Consider the following 19617-nt stretch of genomic DNA (forward strand, 5'->3'; position numbering starts at 1 on the left):
CCCCCTCAACTGCGACTTCTCCGTCCACTCCGAACATAACTTGACCTTCTCCTCCTCCTCCCCACCGCGCCGTCGATATTATTGTCGACCAGCGCGCCCCGGTTTGCTTTGCGGTTTCGACTGCGAATGTCCGTTTGCCAGGAATGACTTTCCATTCCTCTGCGACGGCCACTCGCTAGTCCGTGTGGTCCATGATCCCCGCTTTGCACCCACCAGCCGGAAGCGCATTTATTCGCAACCCCGATCCTCCTACTCGTCCGTTTCTACGTCCAATACTTTCCGACTCGGTCCAGGCCAAGATGATGAGCGCGGCCTCCTTCCTGACTCCCCTGGGGGAGCGTCCGCCCCAGTACCGAACTCCGTCCCCCCCGCGACGCGCCGTCGAGCCCATCACACCGTCCACCGCAGAATTTCGTTCATCATGGGCCGAGCGCGGTATCACTCGGGCTACAAGTCTGGATGGTGATCAACGACCGTCGAATCATACTCGGACCCCCGCGGTGGATGGCTCTTCACATCATCGGTCGGGTCACGGCCGGTCAAACTCAACCATCGACACTCTTGCGACCATCGCCCTCGCAACCAGCCCGACATTCACACCACTTCCTGATCGCCCACCTTCCCCCCCATCTCGATCGACCGTGCCCTTGTTTCCTCCCGAATCCAACACCTCCGAACGCCCCGCGAAGAGAGCTCGATCCGAAAGAGACCCCTCACCATACCATGCCCGCGGCCAACCAACTCATTCTCATTCCCATTCCCTTTCCGATACCCTTTCTTACTCCCATTCACATTCACAAGCGCCCTCAAATATACAATCCTCGATCCCAGATAGCATGACAACAGATGCCGAGCTTCTTTTAAACCTCGCCCGACCGACCAATTTTCACCCCAGCAGCCACAAAAAACGAGTCAGCATCGACGAGTCTCATAACCACTACGGAGGTGACGAATTAAGGCACAATCGAGTTGGATTTGCAAATGATGGATACCCGGACGGGAAACATGCATTCCTCTCGGAGGACAGTCACCCGCCTTCGCGCATGAGATCTCGTTCGGATGGCTCAGCATTTGCACCACGTCCGGTGATTCGGGGGGCACGTCCGACCACCAGCGCAGGGACACTACCTCCGATTGTGTGGGAAGACGAGAGTGAGGATATCTCATCAGGAGACGCGTCTCGATATGCTGGGTATGGGGAACACCGGTCCACCGGCATTTCTGAACTTGGTGCCTTGCAAAAACCGTTTGACCCGATGCCTAAAGCTGAGGAAGACGAAGCCGAACCAAGCCAGGCAAGCTGTGCTGCATGTCATATGGTTCGAATACCAGTGCAGACAGAGGAGCAAGAAGAGGATACCTGGATTGGCTGTGATGGATGCAAGCGATGGTTCCATATCGTCTGCGCTGGCTTCAAAAGCGATCGAGAAGTGCGCACCATTGATAAGTTCATATGTCGCTCATGTCGCCCAGCCCACGGCCAGACCACTTTTGTCCGCAAATCCTCGCGAGCCCGTACAGCAATTGACTACGCAGGTCTCAACCAAGGCCTTGTCAAGGCAGCTTCCGATTCTATGGAACACCACTACCTGGAGCCTATTCGACAAGGGAAAATACGCTTCCAACCGGAGGATTTCCCCCGCATGAAGCCCGAATTGGTCACTGCCGAATACTTCGAGCGTGGAAATGGCTGGAATGAACCCATCGTGATACCTGCCTGCTGGAACACCCATGAGCCTGTCCCCGAAGTGAACCCAGACTTTGAATCTTTGATCAAAGATGCTTCTACCAAGGAAATGTTTGATGATCTTCTTGAGCATCTCCCGGAACAGGAGGCCGAGGTTGAAGAGAATATTGACTGTGGCCAGGATCAATTGGACATGGTGATCCCCAAAGGCCTTACGGTACGGGCGGTGGCGGAACTCTACGGACCCGAAGAGAGAGTTGAGGTCATTGATGTCAAATCACAACAGGGCGAGGATAGGAGGTGGGATATGCAGAAATGGGCGGATTACTACGAGAGTAACGAACCCAACAAACCCGTCCGAAACGTCATCAGCTTGGAGGTCTCCCAGAGCAGGCTCGGCAGACTCATCAAGCGACCTAAGATCGTTCGGGACTTGGATTTGCAAGATGCTGTCTGGCCCAAGGAGCTACAAGAAATTGGTGACTTCCCCAAAGTGCAATTCTATTGCCTGATGTCTGTTGCCGACTGCTATACCGACTTTCATATCGACTTTGGTGGTTCTTCAGTGTACTATCATATTCTCAAGGGCAAGAAGACCTTTTTCTTCATTCCACCCAAGGATAGGCACCTGAAGAAGTATGAAGAGTGGTGCAACTCCCCTGCGCAGGATTCAATCTTCCTCGGAAACCAGACAAAGGAGTGTTATCGTGTTGATCTTTCCGAAGGGGACACCATGTTGATTCCATCAGGCTGGATTCATGCCGTATGGACTCCTGAGAACAGCCTGGTAATCGGCGGCAACTTCCTCACCAGGCTGAACTACGGCATGCAAATCAAGGTGCTCAACATTGAGAAGGAGACCAAGGTCCCTAGGAAATTCCGATACCCATTCTTCCAGAAGATCCAGTGGTACACAGCCCTGCGATATCTGGAAGATGACCCTATTCCCTCCAATGTATTCGATTACTTCGTGCAGGATGAGAACGCTCGATTTCACCGAGAGTACCCCGTGTACTACGAGTTTGGAGAACTTGCCAACCAAGAAGTTCGGGGATCGGCTTACTACAACGCTCGATTCTATTCCCAAGCGGAGCTTGAGGGTTTGCCTGAGTTGATTAAGTATCTTCTTCGGACAGCGCTCATTGCTAGTGGCTATCTTGTTGAAGGTGTCACGACAGAAGCTCGCAATGCCATCCGCCGTTCCATCCCGAAAGCAATCACAGATCCTGTTGAAATGATTCGGAGGTTCGGAATCTGGGTTACATGGAAACGTGGCAATGAGACGGCACCGCGATGGACTCGACCGGGTGTTATCGAAAGCAACCCCAAGGTTTCCCTCAATGAAAAGAAGCCCGCTGGACGACCGAGTCGCCGATCGGACCGCAATATCGACAGCCAGCGTACATATGCGGAGAGGCACCCCATTCAGCGCTTGGAAGACATCATGCCATCCCCCGCGCTCCAGGCCGAGCGCTTGGTCGAGAATCCGACATCCTTGCCGGCTGGTTATACACCTGATTACGTGGCTCCGGACGCAATGACGACTCCAAAATCGCGATCCTCCGCACCACGAGGCTCCGGTCTCAGGGCCGAAGCGGGTAGCTTGCGATGCTTGTCGGAGACGGCGTATCCGTTGTCGCCACAAGGATGAGCCGGCCGACATGATTTTGGGCAAACAAATGACAATCAATGGATTTGGATCCGCGTCAGGTGTTAGCACTCCAAATTCACTGGCCCAAGATGCGGTTTCCGCATTGAACTCATTAGCGGCAATCGCCTCGCAAGCCGGATTTCCGAACAATGGCGTGGTTGGCCTTGATGGGTTTGAGGCCGCTGGAAAATTCCAATCCGCAGTCATGGGAACGTCTACTGCAGCAGCTAACAGGCTTCATGATTTGAGCCCTGATGGCGCTAATGGTGGGAAGAAAGGTCGTAGTAAGGCATGCGACGATTGCCGGAAGAGCAAGGTAAGTTTGACCCAACACCCACTTTCGAATGTATTAAGCTAAATAAAACCAGCGTCGTTGTATACATGACGAATACGGCCGGATAGATCCTATCAAGGCTCAAGAGCGATCTAAACCCCGCAACACCACTTCGGCAAAGCGGCCTCGAACGAACGATGATGAGACGGTTCCCGCCTCGAAGAAGACAAAGCAAGAGAGCACATCGCCAATCGTGAATCAGGGACACTTTGACCTCGGTCAGGCTGATAGCAAGGAAGAGGTTTTGCAGGCTGTTCCGGTAACATACGAAAACGAAGCTCTCGACCCCCATGACCATTCCTCGGCTTATCAATTCCCTTCAGCACACATGGAAGAAGATGTGCCTGTGAACCAATCATTATACGCATCACCACCTGCCTTTCACGCAGAGTCTGTCGAGATGAAAGATGCCAACTCTGTTTCTGTCTCTTCAAAGCCAACGGCCTCTCTCGTCTCACCACCCACGTCATTAGCAGATGAAATGGATGTAGTCCAAGATGGCGAACCCATGACCTCCGTCGAAGGCGAGGCACCGACGCTACACACACCCAATTCAAGCTCTCGTCATTCATCTCGCCAACCCCGATACAATGAGCGCTTCGCTCTAGAGGCCGCAACGACAGCGACAGCTAATTCAACTACTGCCGCCCGCCCACACAAGCCAACAGTGCGGACTACTCTTCCTCCCCGGAGAACCACGCCCGGTCCACACCCAGCTAAGAAACCGTCCTCTCGCCCCTCCTCTTCTCATGCCAAAAAGAGCTCTCCAATGGTCGAGAAGCGCGAACGTCACGCAACGACCTCCATGTCTCCTCACCAATCAAAGCATATAAACCACCACTTGGAAGAGGAGGGTCCCGATGCGGAAAGCTTGCGCCTTATTCGGGAACTTCAAGCTGAGGATTATGGATTGCGAAGACGTCGCGGCTAGTCTAGGCTAGACGCTTTGCTTTGCTTTGCTGGAATGATTCCGCCCACGGGTGAAGTACACTGGCCCGAAGACCGGCTGAACCCCGCGAGCGATCGATGTGTTGTTGCTCATGACCGAAACGTTGGAGATTTACCTCCCTTTCTTTTTTCTCCTATTTTCATCGCTTCACCTTTTTCCATTTTCCTCTCTTTTTCACGCTCATTCTTTTCACCAACAAATGCAATGGCAATGGTTTTCATTCGGGGGATATCATTTCAGGAGCGGGGTCCGGAGACTCGGAGTTTTTATCTTGTTCATTTTTTCTCTCTTCACTGATTATCTCTGTTCTAAATGGCGTTTGTTTGTTTTTTTTCTTACCCGAATCTGGCGGGATGTGTGGAGTTAGTGTTACTTTACTTACTTACCCCCTTTGGTTTCTATCTTGTTTGCATGAGGTGTCAATGTCATTCATTGTGCTTTTGTCTGTCTGGTCTTGATGTTACCTTGCTGGTCTCCGTGATATTGATTTTTTCTTTTGTCTCTTATAATCCATTTTCCAATTTTGTGGACGGGTTTTCCCCCACTTCTTTATTCTATCATTTTCCTCTATCTCATCTCGTCCATCACGTTTACCTAGGTTGTTTCTTTCTTTTTAAGTTCTGGGTTTCCCCCTCTCTCATCGGATGTTCTTCTGCTTCTGTTCTATCATGACCGGACCGGACCGGACCGGACTGGACTCGGACTCGTTGCTGATTTCAAGATCGAACTTCTTTTCTTTCGGTATTGCGCTGGGCGCAAGGCGTTTATCTGCTTCTGCTTCTGCTTCTAGCTTTTTTTTCCTTTTTCGTTATTGATTTCCCTTTCTGTTCTGTTTGCACGCAAGATGTATCGTGTACTATCTTCTTTGTTTTATTTCACCAATGGCAAGATATTTACATCGAAGCTTTTAGTTAGAATCGGTGCAATAGTTCTGACTTGAAGGCTGTGTAGTCTCTTTGCTTAACTGCTAGTGCCTTGTCTACCTATCCATGGCGTATACCTGCCAGTGATTATGGTGACTGGTATATTATCTAGATGTTGAACCTATAGAGCGGTTTGAATAGAAACTTTCTTTTAGAATAAAAAACTCGAAGTGTCCTTGAATACTAAAGCTTGATCAAAATTCTCTCAGAATCTGGGGCCACTACTCACTAGCAAGACAGTTGGGGGCTACTGGCAAGGCAGTCAGGGTGTTTTGAGGTCCGTTAGCGAGGCAGTCAGGATCACAGCCACATCCGAGCAGCGAATTTTCTTCACCTGGCAACTATTCCTCCACCCTTTTGTCTCCCATTTTCGGAGATAATATCAAGATATCGACAATGGCAGCAGCCATAGATCACCTTCCCAGTAAAAGAACGGCGTCAGACCTAGAGGCTGTGAATGGCAGCCTCCCACCACTGGCAACCGATGCTACCGCAAAGATTCTCGAACCCCTATTCTTTCTCCTAGCAGCCCGTCGAGATGTGCTAGCGGACCCTACTTTCGAGTCTCTGAATATCCCAGATGAAAGAATCATCACCTCTATCGGGAACTCTGGCATGGAAATATTGAACACAGCCTCGGGATTCGATCGCCTCATCGCCGCACTCGTGTGGTTCGCTGAAAGGTAAATAGTTATACCTTCCAAAGAAGTTGAAGTTGACGACGCTCCAACTCTGAGAATACCGCTGACAACCCCCTTAAATTAGCCGCATGTTCATATTCTTTGGATATTAAATTTCGTCATTGATTATGCCCGTTCCTTGGGGATTGAACTCACAGGCATTCGCGCTGCCCGTTTTTATCTGTACGGTTTGAAATTCGGCTCATGGCTGTTATTCGCGACTTGGGTGGTTGGATTTGTAACGACAGAATATACCAGAAAGCGCCTGGCTGGAGCTACACCTCCCCAGTTCGACCCTACGTCTTATCAGTATCGCTTCGTGCAGGTAATGGACCACGTGGACTTCGTTATCGCAGGGTCGTGACTAACTCCTTCAAACAAATGGAGAAAATCTGGGTAAAGAGCCCGAGGGTGAAGGAAAGATTTCGCATTGAGAGGTTAGAGGATCCTGAGGGTTCTTGGGTTTATGATATTAATGTGAGATTCTGGAAGGATGGGAGTATGACACTGGGATTTGCGTCAAGGGAAGAGGATCCGGGCGAAAATACATACTATCCGGGCGTTGCTCTCGTGCAAAATGATGGACTTGGAGAAAGAGGCCATGCTTGATAATTTACTGCACTGCGTTTTCTTGGTCTTTTCCCCCGACATGAAAACTTGAATCAGTGGACACGAAAAGCTCGGCCATTGAAGCGGATGGACACTATGGCATGACTTGGCAGCTAGTTACCTAGTGTTATGATAAGCCTGCTACAATTGAACTATTTCAAATGGTAGATAAACGTATACAGATATGATTTTGACCTAAAGCTCTACCTCAATCAGAACCACATCGTATCGAATGGGAAACATACTTCCGAAGCGAATAACTGGGGTAGCCGAAACCCCGTGCGGAGATCGTGCGGAGAAACAAGTAATGCAGCCCAAGGCGGATCTGCATTTTCACTGGCAGTTAGGATTCTAAGTTCTCCATGGGGGGTGAGCAAGCGATCCACTTGGCTCCTAATCAAATGGAATATGGGACGATCTTCCCATTTTCGTGGGGTTGTTCCATCTTTCGGATTTCAATAGCCGAACGCATTCAATAGCCGTCCGCCGCGGAGGACAGAGGCCGCCAAACTGCAATAACCGTATTGCCTGAGTTTGGCCGTCTTTAAATATTTAAATTTAATGCATGAGTTGGTATGGAAAGCCTTGTATTTCACTTTTTAGCCATTGAGAAAAAAAATCTTGTCGCCGTCACATTTTCCTGACACATCGCGCATCTCCAAATATTTACCCCACGAAAGAAAGCTACGGGAAAACAAATCACAATGGGAAAGCCAGTCGTCCTCCAGCTTGGTGATGACATCCGCTGGAACCATGAATTGCACACTAAGTTCCAAGAGCACTTCGAGATTCGCCGGTCATACAGCATGTCGCGATCTGAGTTCATCCAAGCTCTGAAGGATAAGAAGTTTGGCGATTTCTTTGCGATCTATCGGCCATTCTGGAATACTGGCGGCGAAATGGGAAACTGGAACGATGAGTTGATTTCATTGCTGCCGGATTCCTGCAAAGTATATGCCAGCGCGGGCGCTGGTTTCGACTGGGTTGACACTGCTGCCCTGGCTAAGAAGGGTAAGTTTTGACGGACTCCCTCGTTCTAACGAGACGGTTCTAACATGGTGGTTTCTCATTCAGGCGTCGTCTACTGCAATGCCGCCGCAGCTTGCACCGAGTCTGTTGCCGATGCTGCTCTCTGGCTGATCATTTCAACCTTTCGCCTCTTTTCGTGGTCTGCGATGGCAGCTCGTTCACTCGATCCTAACCAATTCGTCGACGCAAATCGCAACCTTGCTCCGGTTTCGCTGAACCCCAAAGGGCACACACTCGGTATTATTGGGTTCGGTCAAATTGGTCGCCGCACCGCAGAAAAGGCATACCTGGCTCTCAACATGAAGATTCTGTACCATGATATTGTCCAGATGCCTCGCCAGCTGGAGGAAGTTTCTCAAGCCACCTACCACAAGAACATGGATACCCTACTAGCCGAGTCGGACTGTGTATTGGTTGCTACTCCATTCAGTGGAGAGACGCTTCTCAACGCATCACTGATGTCGAAGATGAAGACTGGCGCCAGGCTTGTGAATATCGCCCGCGGAAAGCTGCTCGATGAGGCTGCTTTGCTGGATGCTCTGAAGAAGGGCCAATTGTCCTCTGCTGGACTGGATGTGCACTACGACGAACCGAATGTGAACAAGGAGCTTGGAAAGATGAGAAATGTCGAAATCTTGTCGCACAATGCTGGCGCTTCCCTGGATTCGCATATTGGATTCGAGCGACTGGGAATGGAGAATATCATCTCGTTTCTCCAGAATGGCAAGGCAATCACCCCTGTCAACCAGCACCTTGTGGCAAAAGCACCTTCTTCAAAGCTTTAGATTGATAGAGTAGAGATAGCTAAGAAAGACTACATACTGTATATAATTATGAGTGACGATATGGAATTATCAAATTGTTCGTTATATCAACTTGAAGGAAATTATGGAATCTTTTGCGTCATAAATGTAAGCCAAGAACGACGTCTGTCCAGACTTTCGCTATACGTATCCCTGAAGGACACTAATGAACATGCGACGCATATTGCAAATGCTCGTTATCCTCTACCGCGAATTCCCACCCTCCATATAAACCATTTGTGAACTTCTCCTCGGTCCGACAAAATCCATAGACATTGGTCCACTCCCACTCCGGCAGTCCGTTTTGTGGATCAATATGGTATTTCAACCAGCATATGGCACTTGAATTGGACACAGGCTGAATTTTATGATGAATAATTTGAATCACAGTTCCGGGTTGACCGTTTGATCTCCATTCGGAATATATGGACTCGAAATCGCTGGCAACAACCGACTGGTTAGGCGAGAGGTTTATCTCTCCAAGAGAGTAGGAAGTATAATTAGGCATAAAAAAAGTTGAGACATGGCTTGCTAGTTTTGGAAGTGGATAAGAATAATTGGCACCAAGTGCGATAGCAGCACTGTAGGCTTTAACAGCAGACTCAGCCGCAGAGTGAATGTTCACCATGGTTTGGAGTGGAGTGGATTGCAATGTCCGTCTTTTTCATTTCTGGGTGGGAATTTGCGGCTCATTTATACGATTCCATCCCGCAAATAAGGCTATGGCAGTGGCAGTGTCAATTAAACGAACGCATTGCCGTCAGGCGTCCTCTGACAGCGCATACCCCGCGCTGCCGGCCAATGCTTATCTTAACGCGCTTGGACGCCTGAACGAGGATCAACATGATCGACACTTCCATGAATGCCTTATGATACTTTACCAATTGCCTTGCACGTCGCGTTCCCCAGGACTGTTTCAACTAGCCCTGGAGACGATGCCAGTAGGTTCTATATTTATCTCGCCCGAGTCCTCTGCACCTATATTTTTCTGATACTACGACGAGGAGCGCCGCATGTCGACCGGAGCCTCGAACTATTAATCGAAGACTCGGAGTTCATCAAATCTTGGAACCTCGGGGGCTTGGAACCTTGGAAGGGGTCACCTTACTGATGGTGGTTGTAATTAAATTCAAGTTCAGAATTCATATTATGCAGCAAGAAAGAAGGAAAGAGAGGCTGATGATCAGAAAGAATCAAACATCGTTTGCAAAGATTTCGCCCAACTTGACCAGATCTGACCATCTCTCATCTTTTTCAACATCAATCCTGCAGTTCGGTGTTGCCACCCTCATCTCATCAATTGAGTTCGTGCCGTAATCGTATTGCTGGTCATCATTCACAAATGCGACAAATGCCTCAATCCAGTCTTCCATCAGTTTTCTTTCCCGGGGAGTGGGACCGTGCATGATCGAGAAGCTAATGAAGAGTTAGCTGAGAAAGAGAACTCAGTTTATTTGAAACTCACTTCCAAAATGGTTTGTCCATGGCATGTGCTACGCCAAAAGACAAAGGTGACACTTTATCTGTAATGAACGAAAGTCTGTACGCAATGCGATACCGCCAGATGTCACGCAAAGGCACGCCATGGTTGCTAAGACAATTCACCAACCAGCGTGAGGGAGCTCGAACTTGCCCATCTGCAATTATATTTCCAAAAAGCGTGTTCCATTCCTCTCGGTTCTGGGTGGTGGGAAGCTTATATGACTTCAATACGCGATCTGTTGTTTCCGGTGCGTAATAGTTCGAAACTTGCAGCCGAAGTGATTCGAGATTAGGCTCGGGGTTGTTATATGTCGCGTAGAGAGTCTCTTCGTTGAGAACTTCTCCAATGAATATCCGTAGATTCCGCTTCTTGAATTCCTCGGCAAATGCACCGCTGTGATTGTATTCGGTGAATCCATTGAAGATAAAAAGCTCATCTGTCACGGGGCGGAATGTGTGGTTTTTGAGATTCTCCAGTGCGGCAACGAGATCTTGGTAGCTCACTTCACGCAGTTTGTCTAATTTCTCAGGACCGGAAAGGTTGGCCGGCACGCTAAAGTATTCGCACAGCTCGTCAAATTGAGGATTCACATCTGACAGTGCCTTGGGCTGCGCCGGAATCGCATTCGAAATCATGTAGAAACGGTGGAATAGCTGTGTTTCGCGTCGGAAGTCATAGAGAACTTGTGCTTGAACGCCGTAAGATCCAGCACTGCGACCACCCAGTGTAATATTATTGATGTCACCGTTGAAAGCTGCGATATTTTCGTACACCCATTCCATGGCCAAGCGCTGGTCCCAGAGACCGAAATTACCAGCGCTATCACCATCACTTTCGTCAAGCAGAGCCTGACCAGCAAGGAATCCGAACACGTTGAGTCTGTAGCCGATACCAACCACGATAGCGTTGAGCTTTCCAGTGGAGATCATCTCGGTGGGATTCATTCCAACTTCTTGAAGCGGGTCGCCTAGCTGGAACCAGCCACCGTGAAGCCAAAGAACAACCGGCCATTTCTTTTTTGAATTTTCTGTAGGGTCTTCAACAGGAGTCCAGATATTCAGCAGCAAACAATCCTCGCTATACGTTTCCGGGCCCACGTCCTTTTCGGCTCCGGACTCAAATTTCGCTTGAGGGCAAACAGGACGGAAAAACGAGGCGTCGAAAGGACTTCCCGATTCACTATAGCTGTGCCCGCGGGCAATGGGCGAGGCTTTCTCCAACGGTGCGCACCTACTGGTGGTAGAGCGTAGGGGTATGCCTGCGTATCGGCGGGCTTTGTTGTCATATTGAATTCCTCGGAGCTTGCCCTTAGGGCCTAGGTCAATTTCATGAGGCGTTTCGAGATAGGAGAGTTGATTGCCCATGGCGTGAGTCGATTGCTGTGTAGGAAGATAGTGGTGGGATGAGGAGAAGATGGTGTCACCTCGGCGAGTTTATACACCTTCCGGTTCCGGGGCGCTTTTATCTGAAATTACCCCTCGGGCGGATCTGCCCCGCTGTCCCCGAAAGATTAGCATCGGAGACCAAATGTAGATCCGGTGCAGGTGGAGCAGCATCTTTATAAACCAAAATGCATATGACTCTGATTAAAGATAGCCTGTCTCCCTCGCCTTCAATCGAAATCGGCGTTGCCTGTGGTTGACTGGGTGCGTGTTGTTTGGGCCCGGAGAATATGACTTGACGAAGCGGCAGAGTCACCCGAGCTAGCCATGTCGTTGATATTGGTTGATTGTAGGGGAATAGTAGTAGATGGTTGTTCATTTGGGAAAGATTGAGCGCCGTGGAGAAGTCCTTTTATTCGAAAGGAGACCTCTCACCATGGGGTCTATGAGAAAAATGGGAGATCTCGATTGTTGGTGGTTGTTGGGCTTTTAAGGAGTCACATGTCGCATATGCAAGACCATGCTTAGTCACAGGCATTGCGACAAATATTTTGCAAACAAGTCATTAAAGGCACATTGTTTGACTAGTTTAATTGAGAAATAATCGAATCTGACGATTTATTTAGAAAGAAATTAATAAATTGATTCGTAGGTACGGAGGATCTCAATGTTTGTGAGACCGGAGAGGATTCTCTATAGTCCCATACGATATTGAACAAATGAGGTGTCTGCCATCGTATCATAGAGTCGACGAGCAGTGACATTATCATGCTTCGTCAGCCACTGAAGTCGAAGGCACCCCATCTCCTTTGAGGCATCTGCCACTGCCTGGATCATCTTGCGACCCTGACCCTTTCCTCTGACTGCTGGATCCACAAAGAGATCTGGTCGTAGCAAATAATTTCGTTAGTAAACTATAGACGGACACATGGCTCAGGTAATGATTTACAAAACATACCGTTCAATAGCATAATATTCTTTTCGCTCCACGGGGTTTGCTGAGGGAAAAAGTGCGCAATCGCAATCATTTTTCCATCTCCGGATTCGCCTTGCTGCTGTCTCATCACCAAGGCGTACAGGTCAGAATTGGTATCAAGGATTCGATCAAAGGTTTTCCGGTATTGTTCGTCGGGGATTGTAGTCTGATAGAAATCGATATAAGCCCGAAAGAGGGTAGCCCACTCGTCAAAGTCATTGCTATTGAGTTTGGTGATTTTGTATTCTTCTGACGATGCCATTGTAGAAAATCCAAAATTCAGTCGATGAAATTTTTCCTGGAAATGAAAAAGGTTGGCTCTGTTTGTAGAGTGAGATGGAAGAATGCAATATGTCATGCAAGGTCCGAGTCTACTAGTAGTTTATGTAGCTGCCAGAAGTGAGTGGGTGTGAGTCTGTGACTAATCCTCGGAGCGGCATTCGGAGGTAGTGACGAATGAGACAGAAAAGCGGATATACTAGTATCTGAGGAATATTCCGTGAACTGGGGCTTCAACTTGAATGAACAAATGTACTAGTAGAGTCTCAAAAATGAAAAGTGGCTAGAACGAACACAAAGGTCTGTTTGACTCATCGCACTCATTCCCGCACATCGCGCGCACTTTCCTTATAGGGGCTTCGGGCATTGGAATTCAGAGATTCGGACGTCGATCAAATTCACCCGTAGTTCAAGATAAAAAACACAATCTACAAAAAAAATTAGTAAGAGACCGGCTTGGTGCAGAATATTTATCTGAACAAACTATATCCCTCCATGGCTTTCCACGGCACTGGCAGATTGGGTACTATTGGAGGAATGTACTGAATTTTGGCTGTGTTTCTATTCCTGGGCAAATCTGCCGCGACCATGAGTTGTCATGCAAGTTGTACGAGAAACAAATGCTCAACAGATGTAAATTATATATTTGCATATAAATCCATCTACTCTTCAACTTTGTCCTCCGGTCAAAAGCTTCCAAGGTTCATATATAATGTTATTTCCCACCGGGTCCATCATGACAAAATTAATTCGTGACTAGAGCGTGTACTTGAAAAGGGGACTTCTTTCGGCCATTTTTTGAAGCTCTCCTTCAGTATACCTTTGGCGGATTTCCTCCACAGTGAGATGCGAGTTCCTTTTGTTCGATCTCCAAAGCAATCCTTCTAAGACAAGACATGCCACGATTCCTGCCGCCGCAAATGCCAACGATGTGCCGTAGCCCGTTGGATATCGGGGCTTCTCATCTGCACGATAAATGAAGCTGCCAATAATTCCGCCCACATTTCCCATGCATATGAGATATCCGATGGCGACGGCTCGCTTATGCGGATCGGGGTTGTTGGAAACATTCCAAGTATTGACACCCGGGAGAATAGGGTACATTCCAAAGCAAGCGAGACATACTCCAAAGTAGCAGAGAGCTATGTTGTTATCGATTTCGGCGGCCTTGGAAAATAAGATTGCAAATGCGACGACGATAGATAGTTGTGGAACAAGAATAAATGGCATTCTCCATTTATAGCGGTCGGCAAATACCGAAAAGCCATAAGAGGAAAAGGCTCCAACAGCGTAAGGTGGGATGGTCAGCAGCTGGGCCTTGGCAGAAGTATATCCCATTGAGGTGATGATTTCAGGCATGGTGAATTTGAGAGCATAGTTAGGAACAGCATTTGACCAGGCGCCAAAGATGAGAAGATAAATCTTCCAATCTGTAACAACACTAATCAAGGCTCTCATGTCAAAGGATTTATGGTTCTCACCCTGATTAAGATTCGCAATCTGACGAAGTTCCAAAAAGCGAATCTCATCCGTGCTAAGCCATTTAGGAGACAGGGCTGGGGAGTCTATGAGAAGAAGATAGCACAGAACTGCCATGGCAATGGTTATGAGTCCTTCAATGATGAAGATCTATATCTTCAAAGTTAGCGATCATGCCAAGCGGTCTAAACTGTGTTGAGGAGACTGACCCAACGCCAGCCTTCGTAGCCGCCAACGCCATCCATCTTGGCAATTCCGAAGGCAAGAAGACCAGAGAATGCTCCACCCGAGGCAGCGGAGGTATAAAGAATGGCAATTCGACTTTGTGTCTCATCCGGGAGATACCATTTCGATATAACGAGCACAGCGCCAGGAAGAAAGCCAGCCCTATGGAGAATGTTGGGTTAGAGTTCTGCATTACCATATCGTATAAGGGCAAAGCTCACTCAAAAAGTCCCAAAAGGAGCCGAATCACGACAAGATCAGCAAAGTTCTTAACAAATCCAGTGCATGTCATTATGATTCCCCAAAGAAATATAAGGGCCCCTAAATATCGCGATGGCCTGCGTAATCGATTCAATATCATGTTGCTTGGAACCTCTTCGAAACTGTTAACTCTAGGTACTAGTACCATCCAAGTTTCATTTTTCAGTAACTCACCAGCTAGAACATATGGTATGAAGAATACTGAGAGTGCAATGTTGTATTGATTTCCGTTCATTCGTAGGCTGGGAAGGAGGCCTTCGATTTTGGCATTTCCTGGTCTCTGTTAGTTCCACTACGAGGTCAATGTCTAGACTCACTCACCAATATTCGTTTTATCTATATAAGCCATCAGATAAAGAAGAACAAACATAGGAACAAGTCGCAACTAATCAAAGTGTTAGTTAAGAAAAGCGGATTACAGTGCATCGTGTCGGAAGGTTGAGTCACGCACATCAATCTGAGAAACAGAAAATTAGCGAATTCTTTCAGTTGCGGTCAATTGATGGTCATTATTTGTGGGAATCACCTTCTTCAATAATTTGAGCTTTGCTTCATGTGTGAAATTGTCCAGAAATTCTCGATCCTCGGGAGAGATCCCAGAATGCGGTTGTTCCTCAAGATGCATCACGGCAGCGTCTTTCTCATACATGTCTTCGGATGCCCGGCGAGTGCTGATCTGTCGCAGAGAAACCATGATGGTAGACACAGATACCCCCCTTTCAATTGCAGGTGGGATTCTGAGTGATATATACGAACGGGAGAAGAGGCGCGACATAAAAGCAGCCCGCGGAGATGAACCGCAAAAAGCTTGGCTTCCCCGGATTCCGGATTCCCCCCGAGCGTTTCCGTGAAATCCGAAATCCAATTGTGGGGAGCTACACATCATATTTATTATCGCCAATCCTAACCGAAATGGTAAATTCATTCAGGTAAGGCAGAAAGCCATGGTGGAGACACAGACTTAGGATCAGCCACTGGGAAAAAGGCCTTGAGTAAAGTTAGTCGACGACGAGGTTCTACCAATGTTGATTGTAAGACGTACCGATGAGTCGAGTGTTAGCCAATCAGAAAACTGAAATGCTCCCTCGAATCCAAATGCTGAAGAGGTCCCTCCATTATACGCAATTCCTAGAAAATTCGGGTCACAAGAGCTCGTGACATGCGGATCGTTGAAAAATGGGTCGTGTAGACCGGGGCCATCATCATCCTCGATAGTCTGAAATTCTTGATGGTCGAGGTCAGCTTCTCCACCTTTATGATTGTGGGAGTTGCGAGCTTCTCTTCTCAATTCTTCAAGGATAATATCGTATCGCCGATTAGGTGACAACCCGGCTGTTGCTTGCCTTAGATGAGCTCGACATCTCTCAGCTAAATCAAACAACTTCGCATATAATTCATCATCGGTCTGACGCGCTGGCCGCCTAACCAACTGAATGCCCCAGACATAAACCACCGCCAAAGCACAGAATGTTACATAGTGTGTCCACCAGAAGGAGTGAAACAAGGTGCTGTCGCCTGCCATTTTGTCTACTAACTCCAGGCTTGCCTTTGCTGCAGAAATACACTCCATTGAAACCTCGGCATTTTCATCACCTAGCAAGAATGGTCTTGTGGCATGCATTATTGCATGAGAGTAAGCCAACTGAAGTGCGACGGCTTGGCGTCGGAAACTTGGTACTAAGGTTGACGGTTTCACAGATCCCAAATGAGCAGGAAGAGAGGTGCGCCATTGATGTAATTCCTGGAGAAGCAATTGGGCAGAGACTAATCGATCATGTTTCGATATTTCTCCGACACAGTATACTTGACGCGAAATGGTGCCGATTATTCGAGCGATTCTTTTTTCCCCATCAGCTTCGAACCCGCAAAGCCATATCAGCAGATACATACCGAGCATGCAATATTAGCGAATCAATGTGGCAATCTCCCGAGTCTTCAGATAATGATAGACATTGAGGTGTCATGTCTTCATCATTCACACTTTCTGGAAAGTCCTGGTCAATATCCTCATCTTGATAAAGCCTCGGCCGTCCGAAAACCACACTTAAGTACTTGTCAATAGTGTATGCTACCCAAAAGGTGCGCTTGTAGCATTGAAGTGAAATATAACCCAGGCGACGACTCGCAAATGACACGTCTCGCTGACAGTCGCGTCTTCTGTGCATACCCAAAGATAGGGTGATATTGCACGTATTTCCGAAAGTATACCAACCCTTGTTCATACGCGACGTTTGGAGTAGATACAGCACTTGGAGAAGCCTCCCTTGCACTGACTCTAGTCGCGGGAATCCGGTCTCAGTCTCGGTTAAATTCGTAGACATGCAGTAAAGTTGGTCACTTTGACCAAGCGCAACTGCCTCGTTTTGAGACGACTTATCTCCGTGGACCTTTTCGTATCTCAAAGTGGCAATGGCCATGATAGCCAGCAAAATCGCCGACTTTGCATGCCCGAGCGAGCACCCAATCGGTTGGCCATCTCGCCTATCCTTGACGAAAGCGTCCATCCAAGCCTCTATTGTTGGTCGATGCAACATGCGATATGTTACAACACAGGTTTCAAAGTAAAATTCCAGCAACTTCCGCAGTGTCGATTCTTGGGGAACACAAACAAACCCCGAAGCATCGAAAACATTTCTGTCGACCTTGAAAGGACGATCTCCAGCTGAAGCCAAAAGCTGACGTTTATCTGTTTCATGAAATCCATATGAAGCCCCATCTCCCTTCTGAGTCGAGAGTTTTCGCCAGGCTCGATGTAAGAAGTTCAAACCAGAAGTTGGGTCAAAGTACTGATCTTCGATCTCTATTTCTTGCAAAGCTTGAGATGTCGGATCGTTATGTGGATGCTGCGAAATTTCTCGGGTGAGCGGAGCAGATGCCGTCGATACCACATATCCTCGGTCAGTCGTGTTTGAGTCAACTAGCGGTCTTGGAGTTCTTGTCTCCTGGACTCACGATGGTATCGAGAAAGGTGGGGTCGGGGGTCGGCCACGGCCATATTTGGCGTCATAAGCACAAGCAATCTTTCGTTTTGCACAGCTTCTACAAGGCAGTGTACCGTTGCATCGAATCTTCTTTCGTTTGCAAGTATCACAGGCTCTGCTGACCTTGGGATCCTTGCGACGATTCTCAGCGTCTGTCGTGCTATCCGTGGCTGTCAGAGGCCGTTTGGACGTGACGCGGCCCAAATCCGGTGAGCGTACGGCTTCAACCCCCGGTGATGCCGAGGAATGCGTGGAAGGGGTCATAGTGGAGCTTGGGCCCTGCATGGGATGGCACAGGGAGGAAATGCAGAGAGGTAGATCGAAATCGGAAAACGCGGATTCAAATAGGCAGCCCGGCATGTCGACAATGCGGGGGTGCGGAGATTTGGAGCCCGGGGTAAATCCGTAACCGGCGGCCTATGGGAGCCTCTCATTTTGTGAGACTTCCAGGCTTCATGTTACTTTTTTTTATTTTGTTTTGTTTTATTCTAAACATAATGCATTAAATTAGTGTCGCATGGATTTGTTCGGATAGCAGCCTGAAGTGGTCCTGGTAGTGATGGTAGTAAACCAACTCGCTCAATTCTGTATGCACATCTATCTATAATATTTCAAGTGTTTGGACTATTTGACAGAAAAATGATGCCTTGCTAGATAATTTTGCTGAGTGAAGCAGACTGGATCGCTGCATGGATCTCATCTTCAGCCCCGTTTTCTAATGGGAGCAGAGGAGAGCGGACAGTAGCATGGGTCAAAATTCCTCTGGCAACGAGTGCATGCTTCAGAGCGACAGTTCCCTCCATGTGCGATCCTCGGTGATAGACACTTTTGGTGACGGGAAGGAGTCGGTCATGAATCTCTCGAGCTTTCTTGTAGTCCTTCGCCTTGCCAGCCTTGATGAGGTCAATCAAAGGCTCAGGCGCAATGTTTCCGTAACCAACCAAGAATCCATCGACATCAAAAGAGGTATGCAACAGATACTCATCGTGACAAGAGAGGATTTGAAGATCGGGGCGTTGAGCACGGATAACAGGAATTTCGGTGTCCCAACGGCGCATGTTACGAACGCCATTTTTCATTGCGAAGCAGCCAGGCTGAGCGGAGATTTCGAGCATAGTTTGTAGGCTATATGTGGCCTTTGTATTGTCGGGGTACTGGAACAGGATCAGGGGAAGTCCAGACACTTCATAGACGCGTCGGTAACGATCCTGAGGCGCTCCAGGTTGGTATCCAAAGCGCAACCAGCCATGAGACGGATAAAGCAGCCCAGCAGCCGCCCCAGATTCTTTGGCTCGCTTTGCTTCCAAGGCGGCGACCTCTGTCCCTTCGCCCGTGATTCCCGCAATGATTGGAATTTTGTTGTCAACCGACTTGACAAAGGCCTTGATGACGGAGACTTGCTCATCTGTGGTGAGAAAAGTACCCTCGCCGGCGTGACCTAAGACGACAAGGCCTTTGACCCCATCAATGTTACCGAGCCAAGAGCCAAGGCGCTGGATAGCTTCATAGTCGACGGTGCCGTCTGGGGTGAAGGGAGTGACCGGTGCCGGGGTCAATCCACGCATATCAAAGCCAACCATTTTGAGAATTTAGGAGCGGAAGTGATGATAGTAGAGAATGTTGATGATTTGAGGAGAGCTGTAGATAAACAATCCAAAATACGAAGCCATTATTTATGTATTTCGAAAAGCAATCCGGATTGGAGGGGTTCGGAGTTGGCAATAGATCACAGAAACGGATTCCCGGATTTGCGGACGAAACGCCCCGCAAATTCACGGACTCGCGGACTCACGGATTTATTCCATGCATCCTTGCCCAACAAAGGTCTCACGTATCAAAGAAATGAATTTTGCGTGGATCAGGTAGGCAGGGAAAATAATGGTAGC

At 48.3% G+C, this 19617-nt stretch overlaps 10 protein-coding genes across 10 annotated transcripts; 3 read left to right on the forward strand and 7 right to left on the reverse strand.

Moving 5' to 3' along the window:
* Window positions 1-299: 299 nt before the first annotated feature.
* On the forward strand, window positions 300-4603 carry jhd1 ([Histone H3]-lysine-36 demethylase; the record flags this gene model as incomplete). Its single annotated transcript, XM_056634545.1, has 3 exons — window positions 300-3285; window positions 3455-3654; window positions 3707-4603. 3 exons carry the CDS (start codon window positions 300-302, stop codon window positions 4601-4603), a joined length of 4083 nt encoding a protein of 1360 aa, XP_056485165.1.
* A 1337-nt stretch (window positions 4604-5940) lies between these two features.
* Window positions 5941-6231, forward strand: N7509_009909 (uncharacterized protein; the record flags this gene model as incomplete). Its single annotated transcript, XM_056634546.1, has 1 exon — window positions 5941-6231. One exon carries the CDS (start codon window positions 5941-5943, stop codon window positions 6229-6231), a length of 291 nt encoding a protein of 96 aa, XP_056485166.1.
* Window positions 6232-7537: 1306 nt separating this feature from the next.
* Window positions 7538-8647, forward strand: N7509_009910 (D-mandelate dehydrogenase-like dehydrogenase; the record flags this gene model as incomplete). Its single annotated transcript, XM_056634547.1, has 2 exons — window positions 7538-7844; window positions 7908-8647. The coding sequence occupies 2 exons, from the start codon at window positions 7538-7540 to the stop codon at window positions 8645-8647; spliced, it is 1047 nt and encodes a 348-aa protein (XP_056485167.1).
* A 181-nt stretch (window positions 8648-8828) lies between these two features.
* N7509_009911 (uncharacterized protein) lies at window positions 8829-9293 on the reverse strand (the record flags this gene model as incomplete). The annotated part of the gene is made up of 1 exon (XM_056634548.1): window positions 8829-9293. One exon carries the CDS (start codon window positions 9291-9293, stop codon window positions 8829-8831), a length of 465 nt encoding a protein of 154 aa, XP_056485168.1.
* A 565-nt stretch (window positions 9294-9858) lies between these two features.
* Window positions 9859-11512, reverse strand: N7509_009912 (uncharacterized protein; the record flags this gene model as incomplete). The annotated part of the gene is made up of 2 exons (XM_056634549.1): window positions 9859-10081; window positions 10131-11512. 2 exons carry the CDS (start codon window positions 11510-11512, stop codon window positions 9859-9861), a joined length of 1605 nt encoding a protein of 534 aa, XP_056485169.1.
* Window positions 11513-12223: 711 nt separating this feature from the next.
* N7509_009913 (GNAT family N-acetyltransferase) lies at window positions 12224-12768 on the reverse strand (the record flags this gene model as incomplete). The annotated part of the gene is made up of 2 exons (XM_056634550.1): window positions 12224-12414; window positions 12489-12768. 2 exons carry the CDS (start codon window positions 12766-12768, stop codon window positions 12224-12226), a joined length of 471 nt encoding a protein of 156 aa, XP_056485170.1.
* A 773-nt stretch (window positions 12769-13541) lies between these two features.
* Window positions 13542-14381, reverse strand: N7509_009914 (uncharacterized protein; the record flags this gene model as incomplete). The annotated part of the gene is made up of 1 exon (XM_056634551.1): window positions 13542-14381. The coding sequence occupies one exon, from the start codon at window positions 14379-14381 to the stop codon at window positions 13542-13544; it is 840 nt and encodes a 279-aa protein (XP_056485171.1).
* A 68-nt stretch (window positions 14382-14449) lies between these two features.
* Window positions 14450-16272, reverse strand: N7509_009915 (uncharacterized protein; the record flags this gene model as incomplete). The annotated part of the gene is made up of 3 exons (XM_056634552.1): window positions 14450-14651; window positions 15630-15724; window positions 15793-16272. 3 exons carry the CDS (start codon window positions 16270-16272, stop codon window positions 14450-14452), a joined length of 777 nt encoding a protein of 258 aa, XP_056485172.1.
* A 328-nt stretch (window positions 16273-16600) lies between these two features.
* N7509_009916 (fungal specific transcription factor domain-containing protein) lies at window positions 16601-17995 on the reverse strand (the record flags this gene model as incomplete). The annotated part of the gene is made up of 2 exons (XM_056634553.1): window positions 16601-17692; window positions 17855-17995. The coding sequence occupies 2 exons, from the start codon at window positions 17993-17995 to the stop codon at window positions 16601-16603; spliced, it is 1233 nt and encodes a 410-aa protein (XP_056485173.1).
* A 386-nt stretch (window positions 17996-18381) lies between these two features.
* N7509_009917 (dihydrodipicolinate synthase family protein) lies at window positions 18382-19311 on the reverse strand (the record flags this gene model as incomplete). The annotated part of the gene is made up of 1 exon (XM_056634554.1): window positions 18382-19311. The coding sequence occupies one exon, from the start codon at window positions 19309-19311 to the stop codon at window positions 18382-18384; it is 930 nt and encodes a 309-aa protein (XP_056485174.1).
* Window positions 19312-19617: the final 306 nt, after the last annotated feature.

Source organism: Penicillium cosmopolitanum (genome assembly GCF_028827165.1).
Source record: "Penicillium cosmopolitanum strain IBT 29677 chromosome Unknown utg000009l:1.0-9042332.0:1.0-9050551.0, whole genome shotgun sequence".
Classification (NCBI taxonomy): domain Eukaryota; kingdom Fungi; phylum Ascomycota; class Eurotiomycetes; order Eurotiales; family Aspergillaceae; genus Penicillium; species Penicillium cosmopolitanum.